At 38.9% G+C, this 15,247-nt stretch overlaps 1 protein-coding gene across 1 annotated transcript in view; it reads left to right on the top strand.

The window, feature by feature from the left end:
- INKA2 (inka box actin regulator 2) overlaps nt 1–11,536 on the top strand; it is a 29,218-nt gene extending 17,682 nt beyond the window's left edge. Inside the window, exon 2 of the mRNA XM_044286515.1 lies at nt 7,467–11,536. Coding sequence (XP_044142450.1) covers nt 7,467–8,462 — 996 coding nt within the window. The 3' untranslated portion in view covers nt 8,463–11,536. The remainder of the gene's footprint in view (nt 1–7,466) is intronic.
- The last annotated feature ends 3,711 nt before the right edge of the window (nt 11,537–15,247 follow it).

The following is a 15,247-nucleotide window of genomic DNA, read 5'->3' on the forward strand; positions in this document are numbered from 1 at the left end:
ACGCTCTTCTGCAAGGGGCTTTATACATTTAAAAAATACACTCTATTCTGGTCATATGATCTGCCCTTCAAGGGACTGTTTACTGAGTGCAGTTGTCACAGATACACCCATACCAATAGTGTTTGTGTAGGTTACGTATTAAATTTATATGCAGAGTGTACAACCTGCAATCTGTACCTTAGGGTCTGCATGCAGCCTGCTGTGGCGTTCTGTACAGCCCTGTGCCATCATTGGCACCCCTCTATTTGTGGACTCCTCTCGGTTCAATAATCGAAAGAAGAAGTGATGAGGTGGACTTATGGCTACATGTCAATGCGACTCGCTCCATTTTAGTTTATGGGGAAAGCCTATAAACTTCAATGGAAAAATCCTTGCTTCTCCGTGGCTCCTCGGCTCCTCTCTGGAGTGGCCATTTCCTGATAAGTAGAAGTCTCAGGAGTGGAACAATTACTTACTAGATGTTTTCGGCATATGCTATCTATGTGTAAGATGGGAATACCCCTTTCATTTTTTATTGCCTCCCTTGTCAGTGGCGTGGGTGCCAACCAGAATTTTTCTTTTTTCTGGACAACTTATCGCAAAATCACTGACAGCCAAGCTTTTTTTTACTGGCAAGTTGGAAAACCAAAAATGAAATATAAAGATTCTAAGTAAACATGTCTATAGCTCAATATACTCACATTTAATTACCACCAAATTATCTAGTCAAGTACCACCAGCCTCACCCCAAATCTTTTTAACGGACACAGGAAAAAAAGTTGCCTAATTTTATGGACTGTCCAGAAACCCAGTTGGCAACCCTGGTCAGTGCTCAGTGTAACAACATGACCAGAATAGGTTGTGCCCCCTACCCTGCTTTATATGGACTGAAAAATATATGTGCTTCTTCACAGAGTATATTATATGCACTTTTTATTATCTTTTATTTCAGCTGCACAGAGAATGAAAGGCACGTATGGTGGTTGCCAAATGTCACAGAACTTGCCATGAAAAATGCTAAAAAACTGGACTGCAGTTTACCTAGAGGGCTGGGGTATTCAGATTCTTTATAAATAGCAGTACATAATACAAAGAACTGGGCTATTGCTGCATGGGTTGAGTATTTCCTTCAGCAGAGAGCATCACTCCCTCCTAAGCTTGCGAGCAAAAAAGTTAAAGCATCATTACGAGCTGCGGATCCCGGGTCGCGACCAGTTGACATATGGTTACAGGTTCCTTACTGAGCCAATCAAAACTTAGCTCCCTACTTAGCCCCTTGACAGGAGGGAGGCGACGGGCTAATGAAGTGGCAGCACATGCTGAGATTTTGATGAGTGGGTATTAGAGCTGGCTTTCTGCCATGCAAGTCCATCTCATCACAGGCTGTCAAACCTAGTTAACCTGTTCCGTGCTGTGGCTTTCACCTTTTTAGATAGTTGCGAATCTCTTTCTCACGGCACAGGACACAAAAATGATTTGTTTCCTCAATGTTCTAGTGTCTGCAATTGTCCAAATTGTCATTTCATGCAACCATCTTGAAGAATGACAACCACGCTCCCTTTCATAGAAGAGTCCATCACTTTGCCATATGAAAGCACTGGGGACCTGTTAATTGAGTAGAGCAGTGGAAATTCCATAGAAAGCAACCCAACGGAAAAGGCATTATACTTCTTATTATAAAAGGGACATCCCCTGATAATTATGAGGCGTGGGATATGTTTATCCCATGCATATAAAGCAGATGTTACATACTTCTGGGCATTCTATGTTCTAGTTCATAAATGTGTGGGATTTCAAAGATCACATTTAATTATATTCGAATATATCACATCATGTCATATGATACTACGGAATATATTTTAGGTACAAAACCAATATTTGGTGCTTCTGCACTTTCATATTGCTATATGTTACCATTCCCTCATCTCCCTAAAACCTGCACGCTGAAATAGTTTAGCCTGGAATGGGTTAAGCCGAAGCGTTGCGCCTTAATCAGGGAAGACAGGATAATAACCCATCAGCATTACAGTCATTTGTACAGAGAGAGTGTCAGGGATCCAGAGAAGAAATGGATGAAACCAAACTTGCATCTGATGTATTACCTCCAAAGTGGACTCACATCCATCCTTGTGTTGAGTAAGTGTTACCGATATCCATGTAGTTTAGTGTTAACCACATGTTCAGCCTGTGTTTGTCAGGTCTATAGGTTTTCTTGGTATTTGCAGACAGTAAACATTCCATAGACAGATGCAGCCATGTTGTCCTTGTTTACTTGCTAAGGTCTGGAGAGCCTCTGAATGTGAACATTGCATTGTTCAAAGAGTATAATGATCTGTTTGACCTTCAAGTCATCTTAGGACTTCACAAGTTAATATAGCACCTCACTTAAGAATGTGGCTTGAACGTCCCTTTCTTTTTTACTACACTACTATCAGGCTATATAAGAGAAAATGAGGGCTGTACAAGTATATTGCAATATCAAAGTATTAAAAAAGCATTTGTTAATGGTAAATGGATAGTGAACATAGTTTTACCTACTCAGTCCTTCTAGTTAAGGTCAAGACCTACTGTATGTGGTCTACAAGTATCGAGGCTAAAGAGTTTGTCAAGCTATAGAATGCTACAAGTGTACTTATCTTTTATTTTTAAGATTCTATAAAATGCTGTAACTTATTTTGAGCTTTGAATTGATTTCTTTAGTGACCCAACCTCATGCCTGTGCCATGTTGAATGCACAACTGGATATGGATCCAATGGTGAAATAACTGTTAGTGACCATATACTTCGAATTGCTACCTTTTTGTGCAAAGTTCTTTTTGTAAATTTTGCTTTATCAGTTTATTTTAGTCCTGTACATTACAGGGGTTTACAGGCCTTTATGATATGAACTTTAAAATAGTCCATCAATGTTTTATCATGGAGGTCCAACCCCCACTGAACACCAGAATGAAGGACTGCGGTACTCTACCGATTGCAAAAGAAAGTGTCATCAGAAAATGACTTGGTGTTCAAATCATGTTTTTATGTTAAAACATTTTAAAGAATTTTGCAGATATTTTTTTAATTTGCTATGTCACTATCTACATTTAAAAAATACCAAAACTTGCATTTTTACACTGGCCATTAACCTTAATTACTCCCTATTCTGTAAAGATTACTTTTCATCAGTCATCTCATTATCATCACAGGCTATATACCATATTTTTCCTCTTTAAAAGATGCACCCGATGATAAGACGCACCCCAGGTTTAAGAGGAAGAAAATAAGAAAAAAATATTTTTCATCAGATCCTTAGATCAGACCCCCATAAATATCAGGACATCAGATCAGACCCCCATAAATATCAGGACATCAGATTGGGCCCCCATAAATATCAGGACATCAGATCAGGCCTCCATATCAGGACATCTCATCAGCCTTCACTGTCAGAACCCAATCAGACCTCAAATCAGCCCACAATGTCAGACCCCATCAGACCTCAGATCAACCCACATTGTCAGACCCCCATCAGACCTTATGTCAGCCCACATTGTCAGCCCCCCATCAGACCTTATGTCAGCCCATATTGTCAGACCCCCATCAGACCTCAGATCAGACTTCAATGATAGACCCCCATAAGACCTCAGATCAGCCCTCAATGTTAGACCCCATCAGACCTCAGATCAGATTAAAATAAAAACCTATTTTTATCCATCCTGCACCGTGGCTCCTCTTCACCTCCGGCAGAAGTTGCGTTCCCCTGTCTTCCCGGCCTGCGCTGCTTTGTCCCCTGACTGCATGCAGCATCAGGTCATAGTGAACGCACTACATCCTGTCGCTGTATGCGGTCAAGACAGTGAAGCGCCGGCCCCAGCAAGGCAGACCGGGGAGGGTGAGTACTACAAGCGCTTGCAGTGCTTTGCTCCCAACTCCCGGCACCTAATTCATAACAGTGAGTGCTTCCATAATGGAAGCGCTCACTAGTATTCGCTTTATAAGACCCACAGCCATTTGCCCCCCCACTTTTGGGGAAAAAGAGTGCGTCTTATAAAGTGAAACATACGGTAGATAACACAGGATTACAACCTTCACAATAGGTTATCATCACAGCTTACCTACTCTTTGCACAATGATCTCTGCACAGTTTACAGGGAATGATCTTTCTATTGCGCAAATAATCTGTGCAGCTGATTAGCATAACTCTAATGCTGTCAACAGTAGCCCTAGGTTGAGTTAAAGATGTGAAATAAGTAAAAAATGTGTATAAGTGGAAATTAGACCCATGAACCTGACTAGAAATAAGGTTGGTAATAAAAAGTATCAAGTCTCAAGAGAAATAGCCATGCTTGGTGTACCTATGATTCCATGTAGGTTTGAGAGTCCCATGCATATTGCCATACAAAAGGCTAACCTTTCATGTTTTATTCTTTTGTGGTTTCTGCCTGTCATTTTACGCCATGGACAAATCCACTACAAAATCTGCAAGGGGGTCATCTGGAAGCCTTGTCTCTTCTTCAAATTATATGGTCCAGGGATCCCAAGATGAAATTCCAACTTCACTATTGTTTTATTTTTGTTTTTATTTCTGTTTTATCTATTTACCAACCAGCTTGGCATTTGGCAACATAATGTATTCCTTGACATTTTTGTAACACACATTATTCCACTTTTCTAGCATATATATGATAACATTTCCCTCAATATATCTATGTGTATATGTATTGTAAAGGCTCCTCGCTGGATGTATAAAGCAGTATAACATTGCACTTTCTGTGTTATTCCTCTCGCTCATTAAAATGCACTCCAAAATGTACCAAATTGTTCCCTAAGGAGAAAATCTGGTCTGTACATATCTCTCAGTGTCAATGCAGATAGATCAACTCTTATCCTCACAGGGGATAATGTTTTATTTCATATGTAAGAATCTCTCATTTTCTGTCTAGTACACTGACTGATATGTTCAAAATATGCAAATCTCTGACTGAGTGAGCAAAGAAAATAGTACAGCTATAAAGTACGTAATAATACCAGGTCTAAGTATTTTATTTCAAAAGATCCCAGTAATGCAACAAGGCCTCTGTTTAATATGTTCATTTTTTCCATTACATATTATTTGTCTAAATATGTTAAAAATTATAGTTATTTATATAGAGAAAAAGAACCTTTTGTACAAGTTATCTTTCCATGAAAATCCAGTGTAAAATAGGCAAATTTTATTTAAACGTATATAGTATAATTTCAGTTAATTTTTCAAATTTCAAATAAATTGTAACTCAGCCTCATTGAAAAGATGCAGTTTGAGAGTTGGTGCTACTTAAATGGTCACTAATTTTGTACACAACTTTGCATAACTCAATAGTAAAAGTGACCATAAGAAACTTTGTAATATATCTTCTTAGTTCTGTTATCAGATGTTTACCTGTTATAACCCTTGCTTGCTAGATGCATTTCTCTTTGAATTTTTTTTATGCCCTCTCATATTTGACGGTCCTAGTCAATTAACATTACCAACAGTGGCTTTACTAATCCTATAGATTGTGTAAAATGCATAAATTTGGTCCAGGGATAGACACTTTTGCCTAACTCTATTTTATCTGATGGTTGGCTTACTTTGAATTTTTATGCCAGAATTGTGGCACATTTTTGGTGTACTATGTTGCATTTTAGGCCCTGCCCCTTTCCAAAATGAAGCGCCACCTTCCCGATTATCCCCACCCCCTTTTGAGAAAAAAGGGTAGAAACCCTAATTATGCACTAAAAATTGCACCAATTTGTGCCACCTTTTGGACAGTTCCTAAGCACAGACACATTTGTAAATCTGGGGCAATGGGGTTCAATTATTAAAGGGGTTCAGCAGTTTGTTTAAACTGATGATCTATCCTCTGGATATCCTCTGGACAAGTTGATACTAGTCGTGATGTCACTAGGCCAGGTAAACAGTGAGAAGGCCGCGGTGCTCCTGCAGCACCGCTGCCTTCTCAAACAGCTGATCGGCGGGAGTCCCAGGTGTCAGACCCCCGCTGTTCAGATGCTGATGATCTATCCAGAGGATAGATCATCAGTTTAAACAAACTGCAGAACCCCTTTAAACATAAATACATAATAAATTAGGCTTATTTCTGGCGCACATTGCGGCACAAAGGTCCTTTGTGCCGGAATGTCCGACTTCTCCCCACTAACATCAGGTCTAAAAATGGGGGCGTGGCGTGGGTGGGTAAGGGGACCGACCAGCAGGCTTCTTTCATTTAACATTTTCTACGCCTGTTTTAGGTGTAGAAAAGGGTCTAAATGACAGCTGGAATCTCTTCATAACTTCGGCGAATCCACCACCAGGTATAGGGCTTCATTAAGGTGTCTAAAACGCTGGTCTTAATAAATGTGTCCCAATGTACTTTAACTTGGCACTGTGATGTGGTATACTACAGTATATGATAGTTATGTGACTCTCAGGGATTTAAATACCATAATTTAGTCCATGTAATATAACACAAAATATACCTTCCCTTTCTCAAGGATTCATTCATCTGTTTATTGCTAACCAGATAAAAGGGTTCATCTATTGAGTAGTGTGTGCCTCTTTGCGTGTGAATGAAGAATGTCAGGGGGTTGGGGAGTCCGAAGTGTATCAAACCTTCAGATAAAGCCTCAGTTAAAGACTGCTGGAAGGGCTTCAATAGTAAACCACAGGCAGCTGTCATGGTATATTGATCATCATACATCCTCCCATCCGAGGTCGGAAACCTGATATCCAATCACAAATGGGCAGAGAAGAGTGAGAGGAAGAAAGGAATCAGCGTGTGAGGGTTATACTGTGGTAATACTAGACATTAAGAAGCTTGCTAACAAAGCAGTTATATGATACCTTTGCTCAGTTGCAAAACACTTGCAGTGCCCTAAACTATGCTTCAAAATATCTTCACTGTAGAAATGACTGTCAAGGAGAATTGTGAACCACAAAAAAATACTAGTACTTGTTAGTAGCAATCAGATGCACAACTAAAAGCCTCTGAGCCCCAATGTGAAACCTTTTACAAGCCCCCTATCAGGCATACGGTGCTGTAGGATCTCAGGCTCCAGGGCTTATCTTCCATCAAAACCTCTGCAGTATATATATTCAACATATTCTATTGCTTTCTACCCCAACATCATCTGTAGAGGCAGAATCCGGAGCTTTGCTGGAAATACCAGGTTTGGCCGGCAATACTCTAATGTGTATGAGGGTCTTTGGTCATCAAGTGAATTCTTTAAACAGCAATGTCAAATGATTTTGTTATAGTACGTATTATAAAGACAGGAGTCCTTGTAAAGTTTTTACAAGTCTTTATTTTTTTATCTTTATTTTTGAAATATATTCTGCTGGTTCAACCCCTCATGATATAATTTTATGTGGTATATTGGGTATCATTGTACTGTACTAGGCAGATAGGCTAAATAGCTTAATCCAAAAATTATGTATATTTTAGCTGTTTCATCTCTTTTTAACTAAAGCATTTCTTTTCTACTTGCAGCTGTCAATGAAAGAAGTTGGAGAAGGTTTACAGGAGCAGATGAACTCCATGATGGGTGCACTCCAGGAACTGAAACTTCTCCAGGTTCAGACGGCTCTTGAGCAGCTGGAAATTTCAGGGGAGCAGAACCAGCTCCAAATTATGAGAGCAAATCCATATTGCCAAAGTGTACATAAGGCTACCGAGGTCAGGCATGAGTCCAGAAAAGAGGCTGAGAATATATGGGCAGGTGGAAGAAGTCTAGACAACAGCTCGTTGGCTAGTAGCCGAGGGTCATGGGCTGCAAGCACAGTTAGCTCTGACTCTATTCCAGGCTTGAAACAAGGTCATCAGGTACTGTCACAAAGAGTAGCAGAGACTGAAACCTCTTTGCCCATATTGCCTTCAGTGGACAGGTGGCCTACGTGTGAATTACAGTCTACATCCTCCAGCTTTCATAACCATTCCTTTAATGATAATACACATTCTGACCTCGATCAAAGCACCGATGATTTTATATCTGATGAAGCCAATGACTGGACATCTTCTCTTATGTCCCAGAGTCGGAACAGACAGCCTCTAGTATTGGGTGACAATATTTTTGCAGACCTTGTTGGAAATTGGTTAGATCTACCAGAGATGGAGAAAAAAGGAGAAAACCGTGAAAGCCTATTAAGTATCAGCAGATCACATGAAATTTACAAAAAGATTTCCCTGACAGCCAATTTTTTCAAAAAGTTTTTACGAAGCGTACGTCCAGATCGAGATAAACTGCTTAAAGAAAAACCTGGTTGGCAAAATTTTGAAGATCAAAAACCTCAAATCTCCAAGAGGAGCAAGAAACCAAGCAAACAGAAAAATGTGTTCTATTTCCCATCAGCAAATGACTTTAAATCTAAAATTGAAAAAACAGGCAGAAGCGATGGGAAAATCATTGGACTAAGTGCCAAGAAAGACCAGAAACAAAAAGATTCTCTGTACACAGGGTTTGACATGAACACAGCAGTTTGGGTTTAAGATGCAATTCTTAATGAGAATGTGGTGGTGATGACATTTGTATTGCTGACTCTTCGATGCATATTCATAAGCATTTGCTTTGAGTTTACTTGATGGTATTCAGCTAAGCAGAATACTAAAAAATATCCATATACTTTTTTTAAAGTTGTGATGGATTTTCTCTTGTTCTCTTTTTTGTTTTTGTATATACCAGCTACCATAGACAACTAACAGACCAAGCCGGTTCTTGGTACTCAAGTGTCTTTTTTTTGTCTTTCTATTATGTTCTGATATACCTTGAACACCTACAAAAATATTTTGACAATCTGTCCAAAATGGGCTTGCACGTTGTTTCGCGGATTGCAGAAAAAGTCAGGTTTCGGGCGATTATGAGCCTCAGCAATTAATTTAGTGCAATTATAGAACAATGTAAATTGCCTGTTATTTACACTAATCCCTGACCTGTCAATATGAGCCATCAAAATGATCTCCCTTAAAGCCTTGAACTTTTTACTGCTGGGATCTTCTTGCATTATATATCGTCAGAAAGTCTATTTTTATATAGTATGGATACAAGGAAGAAGAAAAGGTTGTTGTCTTTAGTCAATGCTAAAGGCAAGAGAAAGTCCTCCTAATGCTAACTGTGACTGGACTGGTATTTCCAGCAATTACCTCAAACCCTATCATATATTGGTATCATTTTTGTATCTCTAGAAATACGGTCACTTGAAACTTGAAAGCTGCACATAGTTCAAACCAATTATACTGTATTGACTGTTGCTTAATCTATGAAAGCATGGACATGCATTACAGTAAATCGGTGACAAGGCATGAGTACTATATACAATTTGCAGTACATTTGTACGGTAATTATGTTTCGTTAAGACTATAGTTCCACTTGATCTGTTCAACGTTGCAAAGTTGTTTCTTTCAATAGATGTTAATAGCAGTCTAATTCATATGTATAATTATGACTTATGCCAGGGTACCATAATATGATGCATGGGAAATAAATCCATCAAGGACTGTATAACGTTCTGAAGACTTCCGTACTCATATTTTCCTTAGTGATCATCACTGAAATACTGATAATTTAATACCCACTATAGTTTCTTGTAGGGTATCACGCTCAGTTGCATGTCATATAGCAAGATTATCGTTCAACTCACTTTATTATGGTGGCAATATAGCCGTCGTAGTCATATCAGCAGGCATCACATATCTTCTTTTCTTCATTTCTTAGACCTGGACAATTCTGTAAAATTGATGTTTAAGAAGTTCTTGTGAATATTTTAATATGTGAAATAAAACTGACCAATATGGTAAATTTTGGAATCAGGTAGATTATTTGTGTTGATTTGAAGAATCTTCTTTAGCTTGGACCTCAGGCTACTTCCCAAACTATTCCTCTGAAAAGACACCATTGACCATGCAGTATCCCTATTGTTACTAGTGACCAATAGAAATATTCAATTCCACCTAAGCTGATATGTTTTATTTAAAAATGATATGGAAAAATTTATGAGATTGGACTTATTGGTACAATACAGGTACAAACTTTTGTTCTATGACATCTTAATAAGTTTATAGACAACAAGACTAACATAGTTTGGACATTGTGTTTGCCATGAGTGATGGTACCCTGCACATAGAATACAACCATATCCTCTAAGCTTTGTCAGATGCTGACCTAAGTAATGTCCCTGCTCCTCTTTGTAATCAGACCAGTATTCCACTGTGTGCCATCACAACGTGGTGTTATGAAGTTTGTATATGAAGTTTGACATTGGAGATATTATAGGCCTGTAATTCCCATGTCTAGATGCCAAAATAACAGTCGCCAAAATAATTGTAATGACCCATGGTGTTCAAAATGGTGCAATTTTTTTTAGTAGAGCTTAGAAAGTATACACTGATCTCATATTGGATGATATGGGTGACAAGCCACTTTTGAGTGTAAGGCTCAATGTATACAAGCTTTTTCTGCTGGAGTAGGGAGTAATTTTGGATATATTCACATTTGCCTTTATTGATATACTTTTAGCTTTTCTTTTTCAGATTTTATCATGATTTAATTGTTCAGTGGTAGAATGGTGCATTTGTGTGAGAGTATTTAATGTAGGTTGCTTAGCTGTAAACCGGTGTGTGTTTCCATACTGCAGTAAAATAACTGTGTGTAATGAATGTTTTCATATATGTTTTCCTTGTATGCTAGTCCTTGATGTGGAAAATGATTTTTGCTTCTGCCTTTCAGATATAAATTGTCAACCACTTATGTTGTACACTCTAGGTTTAATGTTGATACATAAAGTCTATCTGTCAAATGTGCTTATGGCCTCATGAACATGATATGGCCTTGTGCAAAGAGCCTGACATTGGCCCATGGAGTCACCGTGACTCTGTATTGTGGAGTCATATATATATCGAGGGTTTCTCTTCTAGAAGCAATGCTTCTAGAGGAGATTATCTGTGTGATACAACATCCAGTGGAACATGGCATAACTAAAATTGGAGGTATAGGCCCCATGTATTATATGGATGCCATATGACAACGGTGTTCAACTTTGAGTTTTTATGGAGATGTGGCATAAGATTTCTGCATGAGCCCTTCTTGTTAGGCTAGTTTCACACTAACACAAAACTGAGCTTGCCAGAGTTCATCGTATACGGCATAGCCAGATACTACCTTTACCTACCGGAACCCATTAACTATAATCGTTAGTGCCAGGATTGCGCCGGACAAAAAATGCTGCTTGCAGCGGTATTTGTCTGGCTGAATCTTGGCACTAATTCCGTAAATAGGCTGGATCCAGGCCAGGTACCGTTATAGTCAATCGGTGCTCCAGCAGCATCCGGCTATGCCAGATGAGATAAACTTCGGCAGATGGTCCCTGGACTGGAACAGCCTGCCGGAACAGTTTACCGCTGGTGTGAAACTATCCTTAGTGTTTGGACACTATGTAAAATCATTGCAATTAAATTTATCTTATTAACCACAAGATCAATACTGGCCAATTCAAATAGGACACATTTTTCTTGAAAGATCAGTGATATTCCCCAGCATGAAGAATTACCAGTTTCCTGTAAAATAAAAATGTTCAATATCATAATTGCTAGACTAATAATTTCTGTATATAAATTTATGATTTGGGTGTAAGCTGGTAAGATGTCCAAGGTATTAAAATTGCTTTGGTGAAATATAGAAGAGTACAGTCTATTTATATTATATAGCAAAAAGTAAACCACGGCACTTGTATTTGTAGTTTTGAAAATTTATATTTTCATTTCATTAATCATTTCATTTTTATCAGCATCCAGGACTATATGCAAAACTGGCCAACGTTTCGCATCCCTGAGGCAACATGCGACATATAACTAAGGCCGTGAACAAGGTCCCATGTTAGGACCGAAACGTTGGCCAGTTTTGCATATGTTCCTGGATGCTGATAAAAATGAAATGATTAATGAAATGAAAATATAAATTTTCAAAACTACAAATATGAGTGCCGTGGTTTACTTTTTGCTATATTACCTCCACTACCATTGAGCACCGCACCGAACGACACAAAAGGAGTGCCATCCAACCCAAGCTGTAGTTATATTATATACACTCCATAGGTTCATTTTCCATGAAGGTTCCTTAATAACATTTTCATGTGACTTGAGTATGATGTGATCTGGCTGTTGGTTCCCTTCAAAGTTAGCACCTGAAAGAAGGTGTGAATACATAGCAGGTCTTAGCTAAAAATACAGACAATGTTATAAATCTTTGGCTTAAAATAGACATTAATTAACCAGCTAAACTTCTGCTTGTAAAACTGTGAAATGGAAAATGATTTTTAAAAGGCACTACTGAACCTCGAGGACTTGTGTCTGCCAATGTATACCTTTGACATTGCTGTATATACTAAAGTTCCTTATTTCTATGCAGGTACATTAGGCCATTGCCCTGAGTTACATGACAATACGGGGCTTATAGTTATGACATCACTCGAATGCCTAGAAGGGACAGTCCAGTTCAAAAGGACTGTTCAATAATAAGGTATCATAGCCGGAATGTATGTAATGCTTATGTAGATGAGTACAGTAAAAAGAAAAGCAGAAATATAAAGATTTAAGAATTACCATAGATTAACAGCAAAAATCAGAGTAAAACCTTTCATCTTACCTTGGAACGGACTACACTGTAAAATCGAGGAATTGTTGCAACTACAAATTCAGATATTTGTATGGCTTTCGCTTGCAACCTTGATTAACACAGGGAAACTCAGGTTGTGTTGTTTCTTGTTGTCTTGTAGCCCCAGCCTTAGTGCAATGTCTATCTATAGGTAGCCACCCTGGGAGCAATGTTTACATGCCCAACACATCTTTTGTCCCAAATTCAACATTTTAATGGATTTTCATAAATGTGTTCACAATTTTCCACACTCTGGTAAATAAAAAAAAATATTCCAGTCTGTCTTCTGCTATTTTTTAAGATTACGGACAATAAAATCCATGGCACTTTTACAGGTGTTGTCTCCATTGATCTCTATTTCCTTTTGCGTCTTTGAATTATGGTAAATCCTTTCATTTCTACTTTACATTCTTCTCACCCTACAATGGCAAGCCAAAGGCAAAGGTGAATTGGCCTGAATTGACGATTCAGCTAACACTCACGTAATAGCGGAAGATGAAAAAAACACCAGTGAAAAATGTATTGCGATTTAGCTGCGATTGACAAAGTATAAACTGCTATTGGTGCTTGGTCAGTGGTGCACCCTTTATTTTGGGTTCTGCAGCAGGGTATATGTTGAGGCAGGTTCACATTAATATTGGGTGGCATCTCCCCTTGCTGCGATACAGGCTGACATTCTGGCATGGTAATTGTTATACAGATGCTGGATGTCCTCCTGTGGCATGTAATTTTTAAGTGCTCTCAACTTGGATCTGAAGTTCATCCAAGAAGTTCTTGGCTCCTGTGCATGGGAGATCCGTTGCCCTATCCACTTCTAGACATTGCCTAGGGGGGAGAAATCTGGTGATGTTCTGGACTATTTACAGGCTGGTCAATGTTCCCTCCACGAATTCCAGATGAGAACGGTCATGGTAGCTATTGGCGCTCCATATCATGTTATCTTTTGTTGGACCTGTGTGTCTCTGCACTATGCATGATAGCAATAGGCTCTCTCCAGCCATCCTGTGAACTGTGATGCTGCCATCATTAGTACAATAATACATACCAATGCCTCCAATGGGCTATCACAGCACCAGTGCAAATGCAGAGAATTCAATAGCAAATGAGCTAGCAGAGTTCATGAATGCAGTTCTGCTTAAAGCAGATGTTTTTTTATGGTACAGACGGTCTCTACAGAGGCTAGTGCAGAACCAATTTGTGATGCTGTAGTTGTTCTTTGAGACACAGCATATCTTACACAGCAATCTTGGTGTGTATCTGTCTGTCTTGACTATTTAGAAACCTCTCCACATGTGGGTACCCTCCTCTGACCACTGTTGACAACAGATGGACCATCCAGCTTCTCAAAGTCCCACTATTCAGCCCTTTTCAAACTCCTTTAATTGCACAAATGGTGCATGCCCTAGTCTAGCAGCCATACTGAACCCTTCAACAAAACCCAATCAGCGGTCCTGTAAGAAACAAGATGAAAAACAGTGCTGCCAGACAACAACAGTGATGCCAGACAAAATGAAGTCTGTGGAACATCTTTATGTAAAGTAAGGATCTTGGACCTTGATCACTATATGTGACACCCTCCAGCATTGCCATATTGTAAAATAGGCCTTTTATCTTATCTTATCTTGTATCTCCTTGTAGACATTCTTTTTTCATTTTCCCGTAGTGTATTATTTGCCTCTTATGTGAAGAAAAATCCATTGGAGACCTTCACAAAATTCATGCAAAGGGAAGGGTGGACATATCTGTAGGTTCATCTAGCTTTAACAATCAAGGTCAGTGCTTTAACAATTATATCTATTTTGATGATATTGGCTGATGAAAACTGATTCTATTGGTGCTCAAATTTGCCCTATTTTTTCTGCTTGGGACCTCCCTCTGTGTGCTAGAACGGCTCTGCGGGACCCAGGCATACATACATCCATGCCTGCAGCCTCCTCCGGTGATAATAACTGTTCTCCAAGTGTGAGAGAAGTCAGGTCATATCATTAAGCGAGGAATCATGAGACAGCCCCTTTAAGTATTCAGTTGTTCTTATGAATGAGAGTTTTCCAGGCTTAGATTTACATTTTATGATGACAGATTATGTTACATGGGTATATACAGGTCCTTCTAAAAAAATTAGCATATTGTGATAAAGTTCATTATTTTCTGTAATGTACTGATAAACATTAGACTTTCATATATTTTAGATTCATTACACACCAACTGAAGTAGTTCAAGCCTTTTATTGTTTTAATATTGATGATTTTGGCATACAGCTCATGAAAACCCAAGATTCCTATCTCAAAAAATTAGCATATCATAAAAAGGTTCTCTAAACGAGCTATTAACCTAATCATCTGAATCAACTAATTAACTCTAAACACCTGCAAAAGATTCCTGAGACTTTTAAAAACTCCTAGCCTGGTTCATTACTCAAAACCGCAATCATGGGTAAGACTGCCGACCTGACTGCTGTCCAGAAGGCCATCATTGACACCCTCAAGCAAAAGGGTAAGACACAGAAAGAAATTTCTGAAGGAATAGGCTGTTCCCAGAGTGCTGTATCAAGGCACCTCAGTGGGAAGTCTGTGGGAAGGAAAAAGTGTGGCAGAAAACGCTGCACAACGAGAAGAGGTGACCGGACCCT

This window comes from Bufo gargarizans, chromosome 3 (assembly GCF_014858855.1).
Source record: "Bufo gargarizans isolate SCDJY-AF-19 chromosome 3, ASM1485885v1, whole genome shotgun sequence".
Taxonomy (NCBI): domain Eukaryota; kingdom Metazoa; phylum Chordata; class Amphibia; order Anura; family Bufonidae; genus Bufo; species Bufo gargarizans.